Raw genomic sequence first — 20302 nt, forward strand, 5'->3', positions numbered from 1 at the left:
AGATCAGGAGATTGAGACTATCCTGGTTAACATGGTGAAACCCCATCTCTACTAAAAATATAAAAAATTAGGTGGTGGGTGCCTGTACACCCCTTCTCTACAAAAAAATACAAAAAAAATAGGTGGTGGGTGCCTGTAGTCCCAGCAACTCGGAAGGCTGAGGCAGAAGAGTCACTTGAGCCAGGGAAGTAGAGGTTGCAGTGAGCTGAGATCACGCCACTGTACTCCAGCCTGGGTGACAGAGCGAGTCTCCGTCAAAAAAAAAAAAAAAAAGGACAACTATATGAGGTAATGCATATGTCAGTTAGCTAAATTTAGTCATTCCACAGTGTATACTATATTTACTTCAAAACATCATGTTGTGCATAAGTATGTACAATTTTATATGTCAATTTAAAATAAAACTAATTGTACATTACTATTAGCATAAGATCCTATTGTAATGTGTGCAATCTGTCGTCAAGGAAATTTTAAGGCTAGACTCACACATTAGTTTATAGGTCATAACTACTGTCTTTAGAACTTGATGTATATAGATTATTAAAAGTCAAATATCCCAGGGAATAGTATGAAATTTTGGAATGAATGCATAATTGCTTTATGATAAATTAGGCTTATGACGGTACTCCTAGCATGAAAACGTCTTGTCTAAATCTCATAATCAAGAGCATACTAATTATTTCTTTTAATTGGTTGAGCAAAATATCCTAATAAATTATTCAACATAAAGAACTGCCCAAGATTAAAATAATAGAATCTGTGTTCTGTTTGAGTGGAAAGAGGCTGGGTTGCATATCTGTCTTCACTTTGTGAGAAAGATCAGTTTCTCACTTTTACAGTGTCTTTTTGGAAGAAAGGAATAAATGTTAGAGTTCCAACAGGATATTGAATAGATTTGTAATTTTTAAAAATTATTATTTATTATTATTATTTTTTATTTTTTTTATTATTTATTTATTTTTTATAAAGATGGGGTTTCACCATGATGGCCAGGCTGGTCTTGAACTCCTGACCTCAGGTGATCCACCCACCTCCGCCTCCCAAAGTGCTAGGATTACAGTCCTGAGCCAGCGCTCTTGGCCCAGATTTGTATTTTAACTGTTTTATTGCCAGTTTCCACTGGCATCACATCAAACTAGTTAGATGCCATGACATGCAGTAATAACTGAAAGAAATTTTATATTTTTCTAAGTCATTTTTCTTTTCAAATCAGAGTTACAGTTCTATCTGTAGGGGAAAAATAGACATAAAGGGAGATGAGGTTTTTTTCCTCTCTGTTCATTTCTCTTACTTCATTTTTTCTTCCCAAAGGAGAAAGAAACATTCAAAGTTAGTAATGTCATTTTGCCATCTTTGAAAGTAACTAATATTTATATGTGCCTCCAATGTAAAGCCACTTGAAGTCTTACAGAGATGCATTGACAATAATTTGGAAAGTGAGTTACACTATAGAAAGCTCAGAATAATAGCTATTGGCTTGTTTCTGTGTGTATTAGAATTAGGCATATAATAAGAGATCTTTTAAGTGTCTGTATTGATATGAATTGTTTTACTCTTTGGATATTCTTATAATTCAGTTGATCTCTTCAAAGAATCATTGCATGTTTATAGTCACCTGGGGTTTTCATATTAAGACATAGCCTAAGTTGAAAATGAGATGATTGAATTATCACTTTGTATTTATATCTAATAGCTCATAAACTACTTCTTGTTTTTTTCTTAAGGTATTGTCATAAAAATATGTTTAGGGCAAAACAGAAAAATTTGCAGTTTTTGATTTGATGTGCCAATTATGTGGAGTATAAATTTAAGATGTGTGAGTTTCTTTCATGAAAATAGTTTCTTATATTTTTAGGTTTGAGTATTTTATTCAGAGGTGTCTAGTTTGTGGTTGTTTTCCATAGTTTTATTTAATTCAGTAACCTTCTTCAATTGCTCCTTTTCTTAGTACTTTTTCCTTAATTGGCATTGAGGCTTTTGGTGCCCTGCATGTATTTAAGAATGCCTTTTCCATATCCCTCACTAATATTAATTGAATGTGGCCATTTTATAAAAACTATACAACTATACAGATTATTTCATGAGGATGTATAGAAGTGTGCTCATCTTTTATGTCTATAGTGTGGCAATTCTTAGCTGCCAGAAGTTCCTGTTCAGTAGTGAGAAATACGATAAAGTATGAAACCCCATTTTTAACATAATTTTTTCTTTAATATTAAAGGAACATTCATTAACAATATTTCTATTTAGACATTTTCCGTTATACACTCAACCACTTACTGATCTTCCCTTTACATTCTTGATCAGAAGATGAGATTAGGTGCATTCAGGGTGGTATGGGTTGTAGACTGATCTTCACTTTACAGTCTATGGAGTAATTTAAAAAAATGAAAAAAATTTTTTATTTGGCAGGATAAGGGACATGGATGGGTTAGTGTATTAGTCTGCTTTCACACTGATGATAAAGACACACCTGAGACACTGGGAAGAAAAAATGGTTTAGTGGACTTACAGTTCTACATGGCTGGGGATGCCTTACAATCATGGTGGAAGGTGAAAGTTATGTCTCACATGGCAGCAGACAAGAGAAAAGAGCTTGTGCAGGGAAACTCCCTCTTACATAATTATCAGGTCTCGTGAGACTTACTCACTATCATGAGAACAGCACAGGAAAGACCTGCCCCTATGATACAGTTATCTCCCACTGGGTCCCTCCCACAACACATGGGAATTCAAGATGAGATTTTGGTGGGAACACAGCCAAACCGTATCAGTGAGTGAGTGATCCACTGGTTAAACAGTGGCCTTACATAACACAGTGAATCTTTAGAGTCTGATTATTGGGAAGACAAGGACTACAAGAACTCAGAATTGTCACCTCATTGTTTCAGTCTACACCTCAGAAAAAACACCAGCTTTCTGTTCACCACTGTAAATGTGTAGCTGTAGTCTGTACTGTCCAATAGGGTAGCCATTGGCCGCATGTGGCTGTTTAAATTTAACTTAAACTTTAATAAAATAAAAACTTTACTTCCTCAGTTGCACTAGCTATGTTTAAAGTGGTCAGTTATTAGTCAATGCAGATAAAAAGCATTTCTATCCTGCAGAAAGTTATATCGGATAGCACTGGAAGATTCTTATTTTATACCACGTTAAAATATTTAGAGGGCTCCCTTCTCTTGGAAAATCCACAAGTGAGTGAAATGCTGAAAGTTTGCTTTTGGTTTCTCTTCTCTTTTCATGTGCTTGTGTTGTAGCTGGACACTGAGGACCTAGGGAGTTCCTGGGGTGTCCTCCGAAGCCTCTGCCCGGTTTGCTGTAGGCTCCAGGCCTCTCCCTTCCTTCAAGTTTCAGCCAGAGCAGCCCTGCTTTTGTCCGTTTTACAAATTGGAGAGTCCTAGCAGCACATCTTTTGTATAGATGGATCCTTTTCATAAATAATTAGAAGCCACATTCAGTTGATTTACAGAGGCATGCTTTGGGAGGTGGATAAAAAGAAGTCATTTGGGGACATACTCCTTCCCATACCATCCCCCAACTTAGTGCATATCTTTATGCATGTATGTTCAGGCTAAATATCATTATGATATTATTGCTTCTGAGATGTCTGGACTTGAGAGGATGGGTTTGTTAGACAGAAAAATGAAAAATGCAGATAAACAATGATACCTAGTTTTAAATGACAGCAGTAGTGTTTTATTTTTATTTATTTTTAAATGCTTAATCTTTCCTTTTCTGTCCCTGTTTTCAGAATAATGATTTAGTTCTCTAACTTTCTCCTAGAGTAACCAGTGAAATGTTTAAAATTAGGAACTCATAGATTGTAATTGAATTGGTTTTAGTTCTTTGTAGTTATTGTGTTTTTTTTTTTTGTTTTTTTGAGATGGAGTTTTGCTCTTGTTGCCCAGGCTGGAGTGCAGTGGCACGATCTCAGCTCACTGTAACCTCTGCCTCCCAGGTTCAGGTGATTCTCCTGCCTCATTCTCACAAGGAACTGGGATTACTACAGGCATGCTCCACCACGCCCCAATAATTTTGTATTTTTAGTGGAGACACAGTTTCTACATGTTGGCCAGGCTGGTCTTGAACTCCTGACCTTAAATTATCCACCTGCTTCGGCCTCCCAAAGTGCTGGGATTATAGGTGTGAGCTACTGTGCCTAGCCGCAGTTATTGTTATTTTTGTCACTCAGATTTTCCTACATTTAGCTGATAGGCACCTCATCATCTTGTATTTTTGTTTTTTTTTTTGTAATATAGTCTAGTAGTTTTGTAAATTTCCTTGCTTCTGGTATGGCAAGATGTTCCAGGCTAACTTTCTGCATTTCCCATACAAAGCCTATATAATCAGCCATTTTCTAAGGTACTGTTGGCCCCAGTTTGTCTTTTTTTAAAGACAGTTTTAATACAGTATTTAGAAACAAGTATCAGCAGTATGGAAAGCTGAAAAAATAGTACAAATCCTTCAACATTCATATTAGTTTGAATATGAATATACTTATGACAGAAAAGTGTTACACTGGTAAGTTGAAGAAAAAGGGTTGGATGGGTGTCAGTTTATGTGATCACTTGAAACCGTGATTTGTTAAGGCTTTTGGGCAAGTACACTCTTTGTTGTTCCATTTCAAATTGTATTACATGCACCGCATTGCCCTCTGAACGGTTAGTTTCTCTAACCACACACGTACATATACATACAGAAGCAAATGTTGAGTTAATTGGAGATCAGCAAAATTACTGTTTCATAGCATCTTTGTGGTATAAGAAATTAGAAACCAGAGGGTTTTAAATTTTTTGAAATTTTATTTTTAATTCATCTACATGGTTGAGTTCTATCTGCATGTCCCTGCTGATGAAAGACAGAAGGAGAGCAGGGCATGGTGGCTCATGCCTGTAATGCTAGCACTTTGGGAGACCGAGGGGGGCAGATCACAAGATCAATATTTTGAGACTAGCCTGACCAAAATTTTTGAATTTTTAGTAGAGTCAGGGTTTCACCATGACTCTGCCAGGCGCGGTGGCACGCACCTGTAATCCCAGCTACTCAGGAGGCTGAGGCAGGAGAATCACTTGAACCTGGGAGGCAGAGGTTGCAGTGAGCTGAGATCTGGCCACTGCACTCCAGCCTGAGCAACAGAGCGAGACTGTGTCTCAAAAAAAGGAGCAAAACATATAAAAATCAAAGGATTGGCCTCTGCTGCTGTTATTGGACAAATGCTGAGTAACGTGTGCTCACTGCAACCTCTGCTTTCTGGGTTCAAGCTATTCTCTTGCCTCAGCCTCCCGAGTAGCTGGGACTACAGGTGTGCGGCACCACCACGCCCAGCTAATTTTTGTATTTTTAGTAGAGACAGGGTTTCACCATGTTGGGTAGGATGGTGTCGAAGCTCTTGACCTCGTGATCCGCCTGACTCTGCCTCCTAAAGCGTTGGGGCTGCAGGCGTGAGCCACCTCGCCTGGCCAACATGGTACTTTTAGTATCACTGAACCTCCTTGCTTTTTTTTTTTTCCAGAGTACTTAGCAACCCTTACTCTAGATTAGTGGAAACTACTTATGACATTCTTTCATCCTCTTTATTTTTGTCTTAATTATTCTCTTAAGAATCCATTTCCCATTTTTGTTCCTAAATTTAAATTCCACCTTACTGATAGGCAGCCAGCGTTTCTCTTTTGGCAGTGTTGCTGTGTAATAAACAAGATAAGGAATGGAGATTAGCCGGAATGAACATTTAGAATAGATTTTATCTTTATTCTTCTGATCTCCTTTGGGCACAACCCATTTAAGCATAAATATGTATATTCATATCTGCATTCGTTTCTAGAGAGCTAGATCCTATCACCATTGCATGTCCAGGAGTAACATTTAAAGGTTCATTGGAAAAATTCAGTCTTCTTATGCGCTTCAGCTGAGTAGGAGGAGAAGCCAAATCACTTCTTCCCTCAGTGAGCATTCATAGGTCTCCATCTCTGTGATCACAGAGTCATTATGTAGCAGTTGGCTCTGATACGCTTGCACAGACACAAATTGAGTCCGACAGGACTGATGTCTCCTGGACTTTGCTGTCATTTGAAATGCTGGCATGAGGATGGGAGCAGTGAAAGCGGGAGGAGGGGGATGGGGAGGGGAGAACTGATTCCTTTAGCACTTTTCCTAGGAACTTTCGAGATTTTTAACATTTGATAACTGTGAGCTGCTTGATAAGTTGTTTTTCAGAGGGGATTGATAACAGTAGCTGACTTGGAATAGCTGGATGCAGGAAGAAGTTTTTTCATGTACAACTTGCTTCTTCATGCCACCCACTGTTTAAAAAAATGCTATCTAATAGAATGCTAATTAGAGTGATTCCTCTCCTTCTTTTTAGTTTTATGTTTCCTACATTTAAACTGTTCAAGAATAGTAATAAAAAATTATATCTTAAAAAAATTTTTTGTTCTCATGCTTTTCAGTTTCAGCAAAGATGTGCTATGGTACCTACATTACAGTTCTTTTTAAAGTACAAGTTATTTTAGTGGATTAGGTTATTTCTAAATATCTCTAGTATTTCCTGTCAAAAATTTTGTATATGTTTCAAATATTCCAGTATAAAAAAAGGTATGCAGTTTCATTTTGCAAATGAATACTGATAGTCATTCTCACATTTTTTCTGCAGAGATGGAGGATGCAATAGGATGTGATCTACTTTCTCCGTTTTTTAATTTTTCATTAAGAGTGTACTCTGTATTAGAGGCTGTACTAGATTTATTGAAGGTTCTATTGGCACAATTATTTAACATGTGAAGAATCATACTTCAAATGATTGCTTAGAACCAGTCAGTCATTGCCTCCCTGCTTCTTAATTTCCCCCAGGACCACCATTACTCTTAAGTCCTGTATACTTCTCACCTGGAATTCTTGCTACGGCCTAATACCATTCTCTAAATCATCCCTAATCCAGTTGTCAGTTAATCTTTTCAAAGCCTAGTTCCATGTTGTTCCTCTATTTAATGCTCTAAAGCATTAAATAGTTCTTTTTGTAGTTTGCTGCGTAAAGGCCATTTGACTTAGATCGCCATCCAAAGCTCTCTTCGACCTATTTTGTTTGTTTGTTTGTTTTTGAGTCTTGCTCTGTTGCTCAGGCTGGAGTGCAGTGGTGCAGTCTCAGCTCTCTGCAGTCTCCACCTCCCAGGTTCAATGATTCTCCTCCCTCAGCCTCCTGAGTAGCTGGGATTACAGGCAGGTACCACCACGCCTGGCTAATTTTTGAATTTTTTGTGGAGATGGGGTTTCACCATGTTGGTCAGGCTGGTCTCAAAATCCTGACCTCATGATCTGCCCACTTTGGCCTCCCAAAGTGCTGGGATTACAGGCATCAGCCACTGCCTCTGTCCTATTATTATTATTTTTTAAGTCTGAGCCTTTTTTTTTTTTTTTTTTGACAAAGTCTCACTTGTCACCCAGGCTGGAGTGGCATAGCAGGACCTCGGCTCACTGAAACCTCTTTCTCCTGGGTTCCAGTGATTGTCCTGCCGCAGCCTCCCAAGTAGCTGGGATTGCAGGCTTGTGCCACCACGCCTGGCTAATTCTTTTGTATTTTTAGTAAAGACCGATTTTCATCATGTTGGCCAGGCAGGTCTTGAACTCCTGACCTCAAGAGGTCTACCTGCCTTGGCTTCCCAAAGTGTTGGGATTACATGTGTGAGCCACCGCTCCCGACTCTGAACCATTTTCCTTTGTTTCATCCTCTAGGTTTCCTAATAGAAGATGGTTTCCTATGACTCCAACCAGAAGGTTCACAAAGTGTGATCTCTGGACTGGCAGCATGGGCATCACCCAGGAACATGTAGAAATGCAAATTTGTGACTCAGGCCTGTAATCCTAGCACTTTGGGAGGCTAAGAGTGGTGGCTTATCTCTGTAATCCTAGCAGTTTGGGAGGCTGAGGCAGACAGATCGCTTGAGACCAGGAGTTCGAGACCAGCCTGGACCACATGGTGAAACCCTGTCTCTACTAAAAATACAAAAATTAAGTGGGTATGATGGTGGGCGCCTGTAATCCCAGCTACCTGGGAGTCTAAGGCAGGAGAATCACTTGAACCCAGGAAGCAGAGTTTTCAGTGAACCACAGCTGTACCACTGCACTACATACAGCCTGGGTGACAGAGTAAGACTGTCTCAAGAACAAAAAACAAAAAGCAAATTACTGAATTATTGGACCCCCACCACAGACCTACTCGCCCACGAACTCTGAGGGTAGTGCCCACCTATCTGTTCTGAGAAGCTTTCCAGGTGGTCTGATGCATGCTGACCTTTGGGAGGCCCTGTTCCAACCAAACCAGGAAACTCACCTTTTCCAAAGTTCCTTTCCCACTGTCCTGCCTTTGCATAGAATTCCTGGAGTGCCTTTTCATCATCTTGTTAAAATCCTGCTTAAACTTCAAGGCGAAATTTGAGACTATTTCCATGATGTCATTATTGAGCGAATCTTTTATAGCATAATCTGGATTTTTTCCTGGCACACATCACTGATTAAATTGTACTAGTCATCTGGTATACCTACTTTATTTTCCCTACTAATCTGGAAACAAAAATAATAGAACCTGGCTCATCTTTGTGCCTCAAGACACCTTGCGCTGTCACTGTTGATGGCTTGCACACAGTAGGTGCTCCAAAAATAGTTTGTGGCTTCAGAGAAGATTGAGGAAATTAAACCCTTGCCCAGGGGGCATATAAAAATTCTGTTAAATCAAAGAGACTCATGCTAACTCTTGTTTTGACTTACTGAAGTCAAACTAGATTTGAATGTTAATGTGTCTTCAGGGAAGAAGCCAAATATACTAGTGTAAAAAATTCTAACCTGTACTGTTTAGCTGGAGAAGTTGAATTACCCCTGTCAGTTTCACGTGATGCCAAGAAAGTAGCTTCCATTATTGTGTCAGTAACAGACTTTTATCCTGCACGGAGGAACTTCTCTTAAATCTTTCTCATAGCACTGGTGTGCTGCTTTCCGCTGATGTAGTCACGTAATGTTTCCTAAGAAGTGACAGTTACTTTTCAGGTGCTTTGCCCAAAAGGTGGCATAAGCAAAGAATGAAATTCAAGGTGGTTGGCTTTAGGAGGGCCTAAAATTGGAAACGCGAGCGCTCCCACATAACACAAACCTAGATATTCTAAGACTCCCAAGTTTTACAAACCAAGTTATTTCCTTCCTAATACAAAGCATAACAGTTCCAATTGATTGTGTATTTGCAGTGGCTTGTGTCTGTCGTGGTGGTTGTGATGGAACCAGGGGGAAAGAGTAAGAAATCTAAGCATCTTTGTGTTTACTTCCTTTTCTTTTCTCTTCCTCCCTGCATTCAGGCTCTGAAAGTGTTCCAGCTGAAATTTCAGATCGGACAGACTCGCTGTGGCTCCGGAGGCAGTGATTCCAAGCTGCTCGCGCACGCTGCTGCCAAGCTGCAGGATGGTGCACGTAGCCAGGCTGCTGCTGCTGCTCCTCACTTTCTTCCTCCGCGCGGATGCTGAGAGTAAGCCATTCTCCCCTTCTCTAGGGGGCTGTGACCATAATGAGTGGTTTTGTTTGCAGTTGGCACCAGGCTCAGGGCCTCTGAATACATTTCCTTTGGAAGTAAATCCTGAGACACTGTGGGATGCTCCTTGGCTACCAGCCAACCTTTGAAAGAGATTATTGACGAGACTTCCTCACCATTTCCTCTCCCTTTTAATGCCCCTTTTCTTGTGCGTCTAACTGCTCCTCCTGTTTATTTTTTATTTTTTATACCTTTTATCAGCCTGGTAGCAAAGATATTATGAGACTGATGATAGAACTCAAACTGAGGTTAACCAGTTGGTGGTGCCAGTAAGTAAACATTGTTCAGACCCACTCGAAATTTCTTCAGTTTTGTGGATCGTTCCATGTTTAGAAAAATGCACAATGTCACATTGAGCCTAATTAAACTTCCAAGCCCCTTGTAGCTGTCATAGCAGCTGTTCTAATGTACTGTTTCCGACAGCTGTCGTCAAGTACAGTATTCAAACAAATCAAGCAGAACTGACAACTTTGTGGCTGGATGAAGGGTCTGGAAGTGTGAGGAGAATTCTGTGGAATAGAGACACCAAAGTTTGGATTACTGGACGCCATTTATGAAACTGCTATTGTGGTCAATTAGCGTGACAATTAATGAGAAGATCACATCTCTTCCTAATTAGGAAATCATTAGGTCTACCTTGTTTACATGTGTTTGTTTTCCCATCTGTCCGTGGCTTTTTGAAAGAGATAGTACTAGAGAAAGGCATGTCCTGGGCTTGTACTCCCTGACATGTGTGGTTCCTCGGTAGTGGTTTACTTCTGACATGAGTTGGCCATTCTCTTTGGGAATCCCCTGGTATGAGTAAAATGTGTAACATCTGCAGTCATTAACATTTCTCTCCACTGACTATTTCAGTGAGATTCAATTTGATTCATGTTAAGGATGTTTCCAAGACAGGGATCCTGTGTCATCTTGGCCCCTTCCTATTAATTGCATTTTGACAAGAATTCCCTCAGGAGCTGCCAATTGCTTCATTGAAATAGGAGCTCTATTTTCTAAAGAGATATTTTGAGAAGTGAAAGGAATAACATTAATAATAAGATACATATGTAACATGCATGTTTTAAGCATAACATTCCCTGGTTCATAATGTATACAGTTTCCTAATTAGCACTTGGGAGTGTCAATTTAAGGTGAAGCCAAGGAATTTCTAGTCTAATGCCAGCAAATAATTAACTGGGAAAAGACCCAAATGTAAGATGTTCTTGTTATTTTAAAGCCATTTATGTCAAAACTTACTTTAAAAGTAAAATCTAAATTTAGTTTATTAAAGAGAAATTGAGCCTATGGTTTTATTATTTTTGTTTGGCTAGAGTGCAAAAGTAAGTTGTTTCACCATTGTTAATTTTTGGCAAAAGCCCATTTAGACCCTGGGAGCCCACTTTAACGTCAGATCACAGCTAGAGATTTTTAAAAGTTACTAGATATAATTATTGTATACCCATGAAGTTACCTTTCCAAATAAGAACAAATATTCTTCTACTGAGAAGTGATGCCTTTGCATAATCCTCTGGTGAAAAGTGGAGGACAGAAGTGAAGAGTTTAGAAAGGAATACTTTTTTGTTTGAAAAAAACGATCTTTTCCGCAGATAACCATGATCCTACTGGTTTTCTCCTCTCTCTTCCTCTCTTTCTTCTTCATCACACTTCTTATGCTGTGTAGTCTTAGAAAAGAAATTACAAAGGCCCTTGTTAGCAATTTTTAGTTAAATTAAGATACTTATCATGCTATATATTTTGTGATATCAGCTTTCAACCTCAAGATGTCCCTTGAAAAAGAATCTACTCCCTCTCACCCTTCCCATTACAGCTAAAAAGAGGAAACAGGCTTCAGCTTTGCCAAATCAATTTTGATTTGCTTTGTCCTTGTCTAATCAGCCTCCATGTAGAATATTTTCCTTTTCACAGATTCATTTGGCACTCTCGAATAGCATGCGTATTCTGAAAGTTATTGAGGAAAGAGGAAAATTTAACCACATCTTTTAAGGTACATTTTAAAAGAAGCGGGACCATCCATTTGCAATCTACCGGAGGATACTTGTGATTTATGAAAGTACACGGTAGAGTTGGAGGTATAATTTTAGTCACTAAAAATGTTTAAAAACAACTGGCAAAATAGGTTTCAGATTGTAACCCATCAAATTCTGTCATTACCTTTTCTTCAAACACTGAAATAAAAAATGCAGTTATAAGTAGCACTAAAGAAAACTTTGATGTCTTCACTATCATATAAAGATATTATTTTTCAGGCTGTTATTGCCTGAGTCACTGGTTTGTTTCCTTGTGCCTTTGTTAGCACATCTGGCTTTCCTTATTTTCCCTTGTACCTAACTGTGTTTTGTATTTATCCAAAGGATCAAGAGTTATTAATAGTAGCTTGTCAGAGCCTTAGAACTCTGAAATAATTTTTTCAAATGTTTGCCCTCCTTTGAAAAAGAAGACTATATGGTGGGAATGGAAAGAAGCCACTCTAGTTTGCCATGTTAATTTAATGTGTTCAACTCACTCTCTTTTGAAATGATTAACTCCAAAAAGCCTGGGAGTCAGAGTTATAATCTGCTGTGTGCAATGTCATAGCAAAGTACTGGGTGTGATGTTGCATTAAGTAGAAGAGCTCTTATGAGCGTTGGTTCAAACCTAGGTTGAAAAATTGTGATAATATCCCTCAGTAGAAAATTATAGTCTTTGCCGTTGCCAATTTAATATGCTCTACATATCCACTATTATTTTAAAAAGCTAGACGTGTGTTTGTATCTGATTTCTGCTCATTGCTGTGTCTTGAAGGCCCCAGATGATTTTGCTTGTTGTTTCTGGAATGCATGTATGGACAGCAGAGCTTTGATCTCAGGGAGAGGCATATGCAACTTCTGTTCAAGCAGCATGAGTAGCTCTTCAGGGCTGACCAACCAGCTTTCTGGTTTAGGTAGTGCTCTGAGAATAATTCAGCTGTAACATGCATGCAAATTCAAGATTCATATAGATTATAGTAATGTAATCCTCAGGTGAATGTTTTTCTTCTTGATGAGTTTTCACAATAGCTTCTGTTGTATTTCATACATAAATTTAGTTTGCTATTTACCAGTCTTTAAAAAACAACTAGGCCGGGCGCAGTGGCTCACGCCTGTAATCCTAGCAGTTTGAGGGGCCAAGGCAGGTGGATCACCTGAGGTCAAGAGTTCGAGACCAGCTTGACCAACATGGTGAAACCCCGTCTCTACTTAAAATGCAAAGTTAGCCAGGCATGGTGGCCCATGCCTGTAATCCCAGCTACTTAGGAGGCTGAGGCAGGAGAATCGCTTGAACCCAGGAGGTGGAGGTTGCAGTGAGCCGAGATCATGTCATTGCACTCCAGCCTGGGCAACAAGAATGAAACTTCGTTTCAACAAAACTAACTAACTATGTAAGAAAAACTGAATGCAGACCAAACACCCGCTGTTAGCATCTTCTTTGTCAGACCAGTTTCACTCTTAACAAAACCACTTACAGCAGATGGTTACATTCTAGACCTGAGTTTACCCTGTGGTCATTATAGTTGGACTTGAGTGTCTCCCTGGTCTCAGAAATAGAACTTTTTCAAAATTGTAGAAACATACCCTTGATAATTTAATTCCTCAGATGATTTAATTCATCTGTTTACTTGTTGCTTTTTGTCATTTTTCCACTTCAGATTGTGAATACTTCCTCATTCTCCTTCCTCATTGTTAAAGAGCCTTGCTGCAGTCACTGTATACTCTCAATCTTTCTGTCCTTTATGGAAGCAGTAAGTTCCTCCTCAGCTTCCTTTGGTATTGTATCACAGTAGCCCATGGAATTTCTTTATTTCTTTGACATTAGAGCATAGACTGACATCTGTGTTGTAAGATAACCATTTGTTACCTTGAGTATTTCCTGCTGGGCAGCATAGAGGAATGGTGAAGAATGTGAGCTCTGAAGCCGCAGTCTGGGTTTCAACTCTGGCTGTCATTTGGTAAATCATGCTCTTAGCCTCAGTTTCCTCTCTGTCTTTGTCATTTTGATCAGTCATGCTCTTTGCTTCAGTTTTCCTATTTTTAAAATGGGGATGACAGTGATGGTCCTGATATCATACTCCTGGGTTTTGCGAGGATTTACTGAGTTGAAATAAAACTGGTAGATCAGCAAATAAAACAAGGTAGCTGTTTCATGAATGTTAGCTGTTACTATTTCTTTATTCAACAAGATTTAGCAAACATTTTTGTTGAGCACATGTATGAGGTACTGTGCTAATTTTTTTTGGTTAATTTAACCTACAAATTATCAAAATTTGGATGGTGGATAAGCCAGGTTTTCTTGTAGGAAGTTAAAGTGTCCAACTTGCTTCTCCGTCAAGTCCTGTATGTAGTTCTTATAAACTCCTGCTTCCGGGCATTAAACTGAAGATCAGGAGGGGAGATATAAAGCATATCTGTTTTAGTCAAATGGTTAAAAAAACACTTCTTAGAATTTCACATTTAAAAGTAATTTGGCTTGGGTAGAATGGATAATAGAAGGTGTTTCCTCTCTTTTTACTGTTGCCTCTTATGTACATTTTATTGAGCAGCTCACAGGAAGGAACTATAGAAATTTACTGTCGGTAAATAGTCATACATTGCCTCTTCAGAAAGCTGAAAGTGGAGGTGAGCATGGTGAGAGAGAGAGTGAGTGGCCATTGATATGGCCAGGAAATATCTTGCAGAAAAAGAAATTATTATTTTTTTAGTTTTTTTGAGACAGAATCTTACTCTGTTGCCCAGGCTGGGGTGCAGTGGCATGATCTCAGCTCACTGCAACCTCCGCCTCCCAGATTCCAGAGATCCTTTTGCCTCAGCCTCCCAAGTAGCTGAGATTACAGGTGCCTACCGTCAAACCCGATTATTTTTTGTGTTTTTGGTAAAGACGGTGTTTCAACATGTTGGCCAGGCTGGTCTCGAACTCCTGACCTCAAATGATCCACCTGCCTCAGCCTCCTAAAGTGCTGGAATTACAGACATGAGCCACCATGCTGGCCAAAAACATTTTTTTAAAGGAATAGAAAAATGATGGTGTTGAAGCAGGTCAAATGATTCCTTTTGCATCTTGCAGCAATTGGTGAAATCTTCCATAATGAAGTTAGGAATGGAAAGAGTAACTTTCTTATGTTATTAAAGTTCGTACATTTCAGTAGGCAGAGTCAGTTCACACCAGGAACATATCTCATTAAAAAGATTTTGGTTTTTGCTCTGTGGGGTGGCTCACGCCTGTAATTCCAGCACATTGGGAGGCTGAGGCAGGAGGATCACTTGAGGACAGGAGTTCAAGACCAGCCTGGACAACATAGCAAGACCGACTTTCTCTGCACAAAAATTTTTAGAAAGTAAAATAAAAATGTCTTTTTGTTTTTATTTTAATTTATAAGTGTTCCCCCAATCATTTAACTATCATCTAAAAGATAATTGCTTGGGATGATGAAAATGTTCTTAAATTAGATTAGGATGATGATACTAATTGAGTATAAAAATAATACCCTAAATACCATTGAATTGTACACTTTAAATGGGCTAACTGTGTGGTATTTGAATTATATCTCAATAAAGCTATTAAAACAAGGAAAAAAATAGCCGGTTGTGGTGGCACATACCTGTAATCCTAGCTACTGGGGAGGTTGAGGAGGGAGGATTGCTTGAGCCCAGTTTAAGGCTGCAGTGTCCTATGATGGCATCAATGTACTGCAGCCTGGGTGACAGAGAGAGAGACTGTCTCAAAAAACAAAAACAAATCAAAACCAAAACAAAAAGCGATTTCTGCTTACCGTAGTTCTTTGGTTAGAGACCCTTTAGCATATGCAACCTGAAAGTAACCTTTATGTTTGTTTCTTTAGATGAATTAGAATGAGATGTACACATTTAAGAGGAAGCCAATGCCTTTACCATGTTTATCAATGCCTTCATTGTTTTCCTTTTCTCTAAATTAATAGAGATGTGGCAAAATTACTCCCACTTCCTTCCTCCCCTCATTTTAAAGTAGCTAAATTAGCAGTGTCCAGCTGTCTGCAGCAAGGAAAGTATTCCAGCTATTTTACTGAACCTTTAGCTTCATTGTGGAGTTTCTGTGGGTTTTTGAATTGCTCCCAGCAGAGCTATAGCTACCTAGTAAGGTTAAGGATATGTCACAAAATCAACACATGTGTACACTTCAAAGCGTTTTTTATTGATTATAGTAGGACTTGCTTTTTTAAAACAATTCCAAAGTATGACCTGTTTCTTATCTCTATTTGGGAATAGGCCCTAAACTCTAAGGATGGAACAATATCAAAAGTATTTGTGAACTAATTATTATTATTTGCAATAGTCTGGTGGTATTTGATTCTAGTGTTCTGTGATCTCCTCGTTTCTTTCCCTTTACATTCTTAACTTCTTTAATTTTCCTTTCATTCAGTTATTATGTACCTGATCTATTTCTTCCCCATGCCCCGTTTTTTTTTCTTTTCTTTTTTTTGAGACAAGGTCTGGCTCTGTTGCTCAGGCTGGAGTGCAGTGGCACAGTCTCAGCTCACTGCAACCTCGACTTCTGGGTTCAAGTCATCCTCTCACCTCAGCCTCCCTAGTAGCTGGGACTACAGGCACGTGCCACTTTGCTTGGCTAATTTTTGTATTTTTTTTTTTAATAGAGATAGGGTTTTACCATTTGCCCAGGCTGGTCTTGAACTCCTGAGCTCAAGTGATCTGCCAGCCTCGGCTTCCCAAAGTACCGGGATTATAGGCGTGAGCCACCACACCGTACCTGACCCATTTCAAGTAACCTTGACTTGGTTGGGAGCCCCATCTCCTGCCCATGTAGATGTGTTTCTGTTAATTCAGAAACTGCAAGCCAGCCTCTATCATGAAGTGAAGAATTAAAAAGTCCTGTGATTGGATAGAGGCTCCACTTTGGAACCAGTTCTTTGACCTATAATTTTTTCTTTTTTCTTCAGTTTGCTTTAGCTTCACTCATTTCTTCACCAGCTGGGGTGGGTGTGGGTGTCTGTGTGCATGCATGTACGCACCTGCTATGTCGAAAGCTCTGTGTGAAGTGGTGGGAATATAAAAATTTAAACAGTGTGGCCCTACACCAGCCTGTAATCTATCTAGAGAATTCATAGCTAGTATTTAAGATGCTCTCAAGCAATCTTTTCAGACTTTCTCTCCAGGCCAAAAGTAGTGCATAAAGAATGTGACCTTGGAGCAGAGTGCTTGTGTTCAAATCCTGCCTCTGCTGTGTAATTACTCCAATCACGGGCAGGGTACAAATCTTTATGTGTTTCTCATCTATAAAATGAAGATTAAAAACAGCACACACTTGATATAGTCGTCACAAGGACTAAGGAAAGAACTGTTTATAAAGCATTTTGAATAATAGGATTAAATATTCACTAAATGTTATTAGTTGCTAGTATGCTTTTTTTCTCATTAGCTTGTATCATTTCCAAATTAGAAGCATCTATGTTTAGATCTCTGTTGGCATATATTATCCCATTAACTTCACAATTTAAGCAGAATCTTTTAAAAATATAAACATGTACATTTACATACATTTATGATTCCAAAGGACATTGACTGATTGGCTCATTCATGTCTTTCATAGTCCCATTAATAAATGTTTATTGGACGCATTTCCTGTGCCAAGCATTGAGTTAACTACTGAGGATAAAATGTTGAGAGAAAGAGATATGATCTCTGCCCGTAAAAAGCTTGACCTCTAGTGGCATAGCCAAATATTTAACATTAATTTTTAAAATTTAGATTTTCTAACTGGGACAAGTATTACAAGGGAACAAAATAGCCAAGTGGCTCATCTGTTCTGAAAAGTAATGCAAAGCTTTCCTGAGGGAGGAATTTTTTTTTATTTTGAAATAATTTTACACTTAAAAGACATTATAGAAATCATACAGGAATTTCCCAAGTAACTTTCATCCAGTTTTCCTAATATTAATATATTACATAATCACAGTACATTATCAAAACCAGTAAGTTAACATTTGCACAATACTGTTAACTACACATGTTATTTGGATTTTATCCCAGTTTTTATGTGTGCTTATTTTTAGTTATTATTTATTTTGGAGTCAGGGTCTCACTCTGTTACCCAGGCTGGAGTGTAGTGATGCGATCTTGGTGCACTGCAGCCTCTGCCTCCTGGGTTCAGGTGATCCCCCGACTTCAGCCTTAATAGTAGCTGGGAATTCAGACATGTGCCATCACGCCTGGCTAATTTTTGCATTTTTTTTTTTTTTAGTAGAAGGGATTTCCTTATGTTGCCCAGGCTGGTCTCAGAATACTGGGCTCTAGCTATCCCCCCACCCCCACACTTCCCAAAGTGCTGGAATTTTAGGCATGATAAAAATAATCACCTCTTGCTAAGTGGTGGAGACCAGCTAAGACAAGATTTCATAAACCTTGTTCGGAATCTTGGTTTTTATTCTATGAACTGAAGGAATAACTGACTTATTTTTAAGCTGCTATAGGAAGACGTTTACATTTTTAAAAGATGAGTGAAGCTTCATGGTGGAAAAATGCTTTGGAAGGAGGCCAGCCAGTGGCCCTTAAAATCTGTTAAGAGGCTAGTTGGAAGCAATGGAGAAGATGTGGTACAAGGGGCCAGGGTGATAGAGGTTAAGGAGGCTAGGTTATTTGACACTGAAACATCTTTTTTTTAAAATTGACTCTTGGGGTTAGGTGCAGTGGCTCACACCTGTAATCCCAGCACTTTGGAAGGCCGAGGCGGGTGGATCACAAGGTCAAGAGATGAAGACCATCTTGGCCAACCTGATGAAATCCCTTTCTACTAAAAACACAAAAAATAGCTGGGCTTGGTGGCACATGCCTGTAGTCCTAGATAGTAGGGAGGCTGAGGCAGGAGAATTACTTGAACCTGGAGATGGAGGTTGCAGTGAGCCAAGATCACGGCACTGCACTCCAGCCTGGTGACAGAGCGAAGACTCCATCTCCAAAAAATTGACTTTTGTGAAGATGCATTGTCTAAAACTTGAACCACCAACAGATTGTTATAATTTGGAGTGAAGGAGAAAACCAAGTTAAGAAGGGACCTAAAGTGTACTCAATACCTTACAAATAATCTTTTGTTTTTAACATGACGTTTTTAAAATTCCCCCCAAATCTGTCCTTATTCATTCTTGTAATTTCACTTTTTAATCATTGACTTCAGATAGTTTTATTTAAACTTATCTTTTTGTTAATATCTGTAAAAATGTGGAATCCAGAATCAGTTTAAAACTGAATGAAGTTCAGTGCCTTACTAAAGACATTACTATTTAGCTTTGTTCTCTCACAGAAGTTTTAAATTCACTGTATAATTTGCAATAGGTTTGCAAAAATCAACATAGTACTGTGGCAGTCATTTACAATAACTAGTTATTAAATCTGACTTTAAGATATACTAAGTACTTATGTCTTCAGTTTAAAAAATAGCATACAGTCTATTACTTTTAAGCTAAAAGTACAGAAAGTATAGCAAACCTATTAAACCAAATGTTTTCTTTCTTAGTGTTTTTTTTTGTGTGTGTGTTAAGGCAAATATATAGAGAAGCATATACTTAAACCTTTTTAAGATGCTTATAAAGGAGTGAGAGAAAAAGAAAATGCTATTGTTTATCACTTAAAAAATTCATTTAAACCTTTAACCTACAGTGATTTTAGGTTGATACAAACTCCTCTAATATCTATATTTACCTTTTAAAAGCAAATTTAAGTGACATTTAATTTAAAAGTGTTACTATTTTTCATTCAGTACATGCCTATTGAGTGCCTCCAATAAGCCAGATCCAGGTTCCTGTTATCACAGAATTTATATTCTAGTTGGGATGTTGTGTGGAAAGGTGCAGCAAGATATGTCTATGGGCAAAAAGTCAATGAACAGTGAGACTTTGGAGAGTGATAAATGCTGCAAAGACTGTAAAACAGGATGATGTAAGATGAAAGTAAAAGAGGATATGAAGGGAGAGGATAGGACTCTCCATTTGTCATATGCCAAGGAAGGTGTTGCTGAGTGATATGCACTTGAGCTAAAGAAGGGGAAGGGTATAGCTATGAAAAAACAGGATTCAGAGCATCCAGGCAGATGGGGGAGTGACTGTAAAGGCCTTGGTGCGAGGAGAAGCCTAGAGTATTCAAAGGACAAAATAAAGTCCAGGAGACAGATCATGGGGCCCTGGAGGTCTTATAAAGAGTTTGGGTGGTTGGGCCAGGTATTAATAAAGTATGCAGGGAAATTGATAAATTCTTGAGATGTCTATTTATAAAATTTGAGTTGGGTTCTACTGTTCTCTACTAGAACAAAAAATACATGTATTTTTCCACAAATAGTTCATTGAAGATTTGATGCAACCTTCTGATCAAGTTATAAATTCACTGTCTAAACAGCTTAACTGGAATTTTCTTTGCACCAGCCAATATAGACTTGGAGCACTAAAGACTTCTGTAAATCAAAGCACGTATGTCTGCTTTTAGCTCTTTATCTCTGGCCAGTTTTGTTTTTCTTTTAAAATAGATGAGAGTTTGACATAGGAAACATGTAATTAAGTCTACACGTTCCTTTATCAATATCCATAGCTACAGAGAGTGAAGGAGGGTACATTTGTAAAGCAAGGCTATAATTGGAGGGTAATCATGGAATTGCAGAGAAGAAAGGAACTTTAATAGGGCTTTTCCCTATATGATTCCATTTAGTCAAAATAACAGCAATAGGATTCCTAAGTGATTTGTAGGT

General features: G+C 38.6%; 1 protein-coding gene across 32 annotated transcripts in view; it reads left to right on the top strand.

The window, feature by feature from the left end:
* The window catches only part of PTPRD (protein tyrosine phosphatase receptor type D), a 1411192-nt gene that overhangs the window by 970264 nt on the left and 420626 nt on the right, over window positions 1-20302 (top strand). For all 32 annotated transcript variants that reach the window (XM_064381700.1, XM_064381675.1, XM_064381734.1 and 29 more), the window contains one exon: window positions 9336-9502. In XM_064381700.1, the coding sequence (XP_064237770.1) occupies window positions 9439-9502 (64 nt within the window). In that variant the 5' untranslated portion in view covers window positions 9336-9438. The remainder of the gene's footprint in view (window positions 1-9335; window positions 9503-20302) is intronic.

This window comes from Aotus nancymaae, unplaced genomic scaffold (genome assembly GCF_030222135.1).
Source record: "Aotus nancymaae isolate 86718 unplaced genomic scaffold, 86718_ANA_hifiasm-v0.15.2.pri h1tg000003l, whole genome shotgun sequence".
Lineage (NCBI taxonomy): Eukaryota > Metazoa > Chordata > Mammalia > Primates > Aotidae > Aotus > Aotus nancymaae.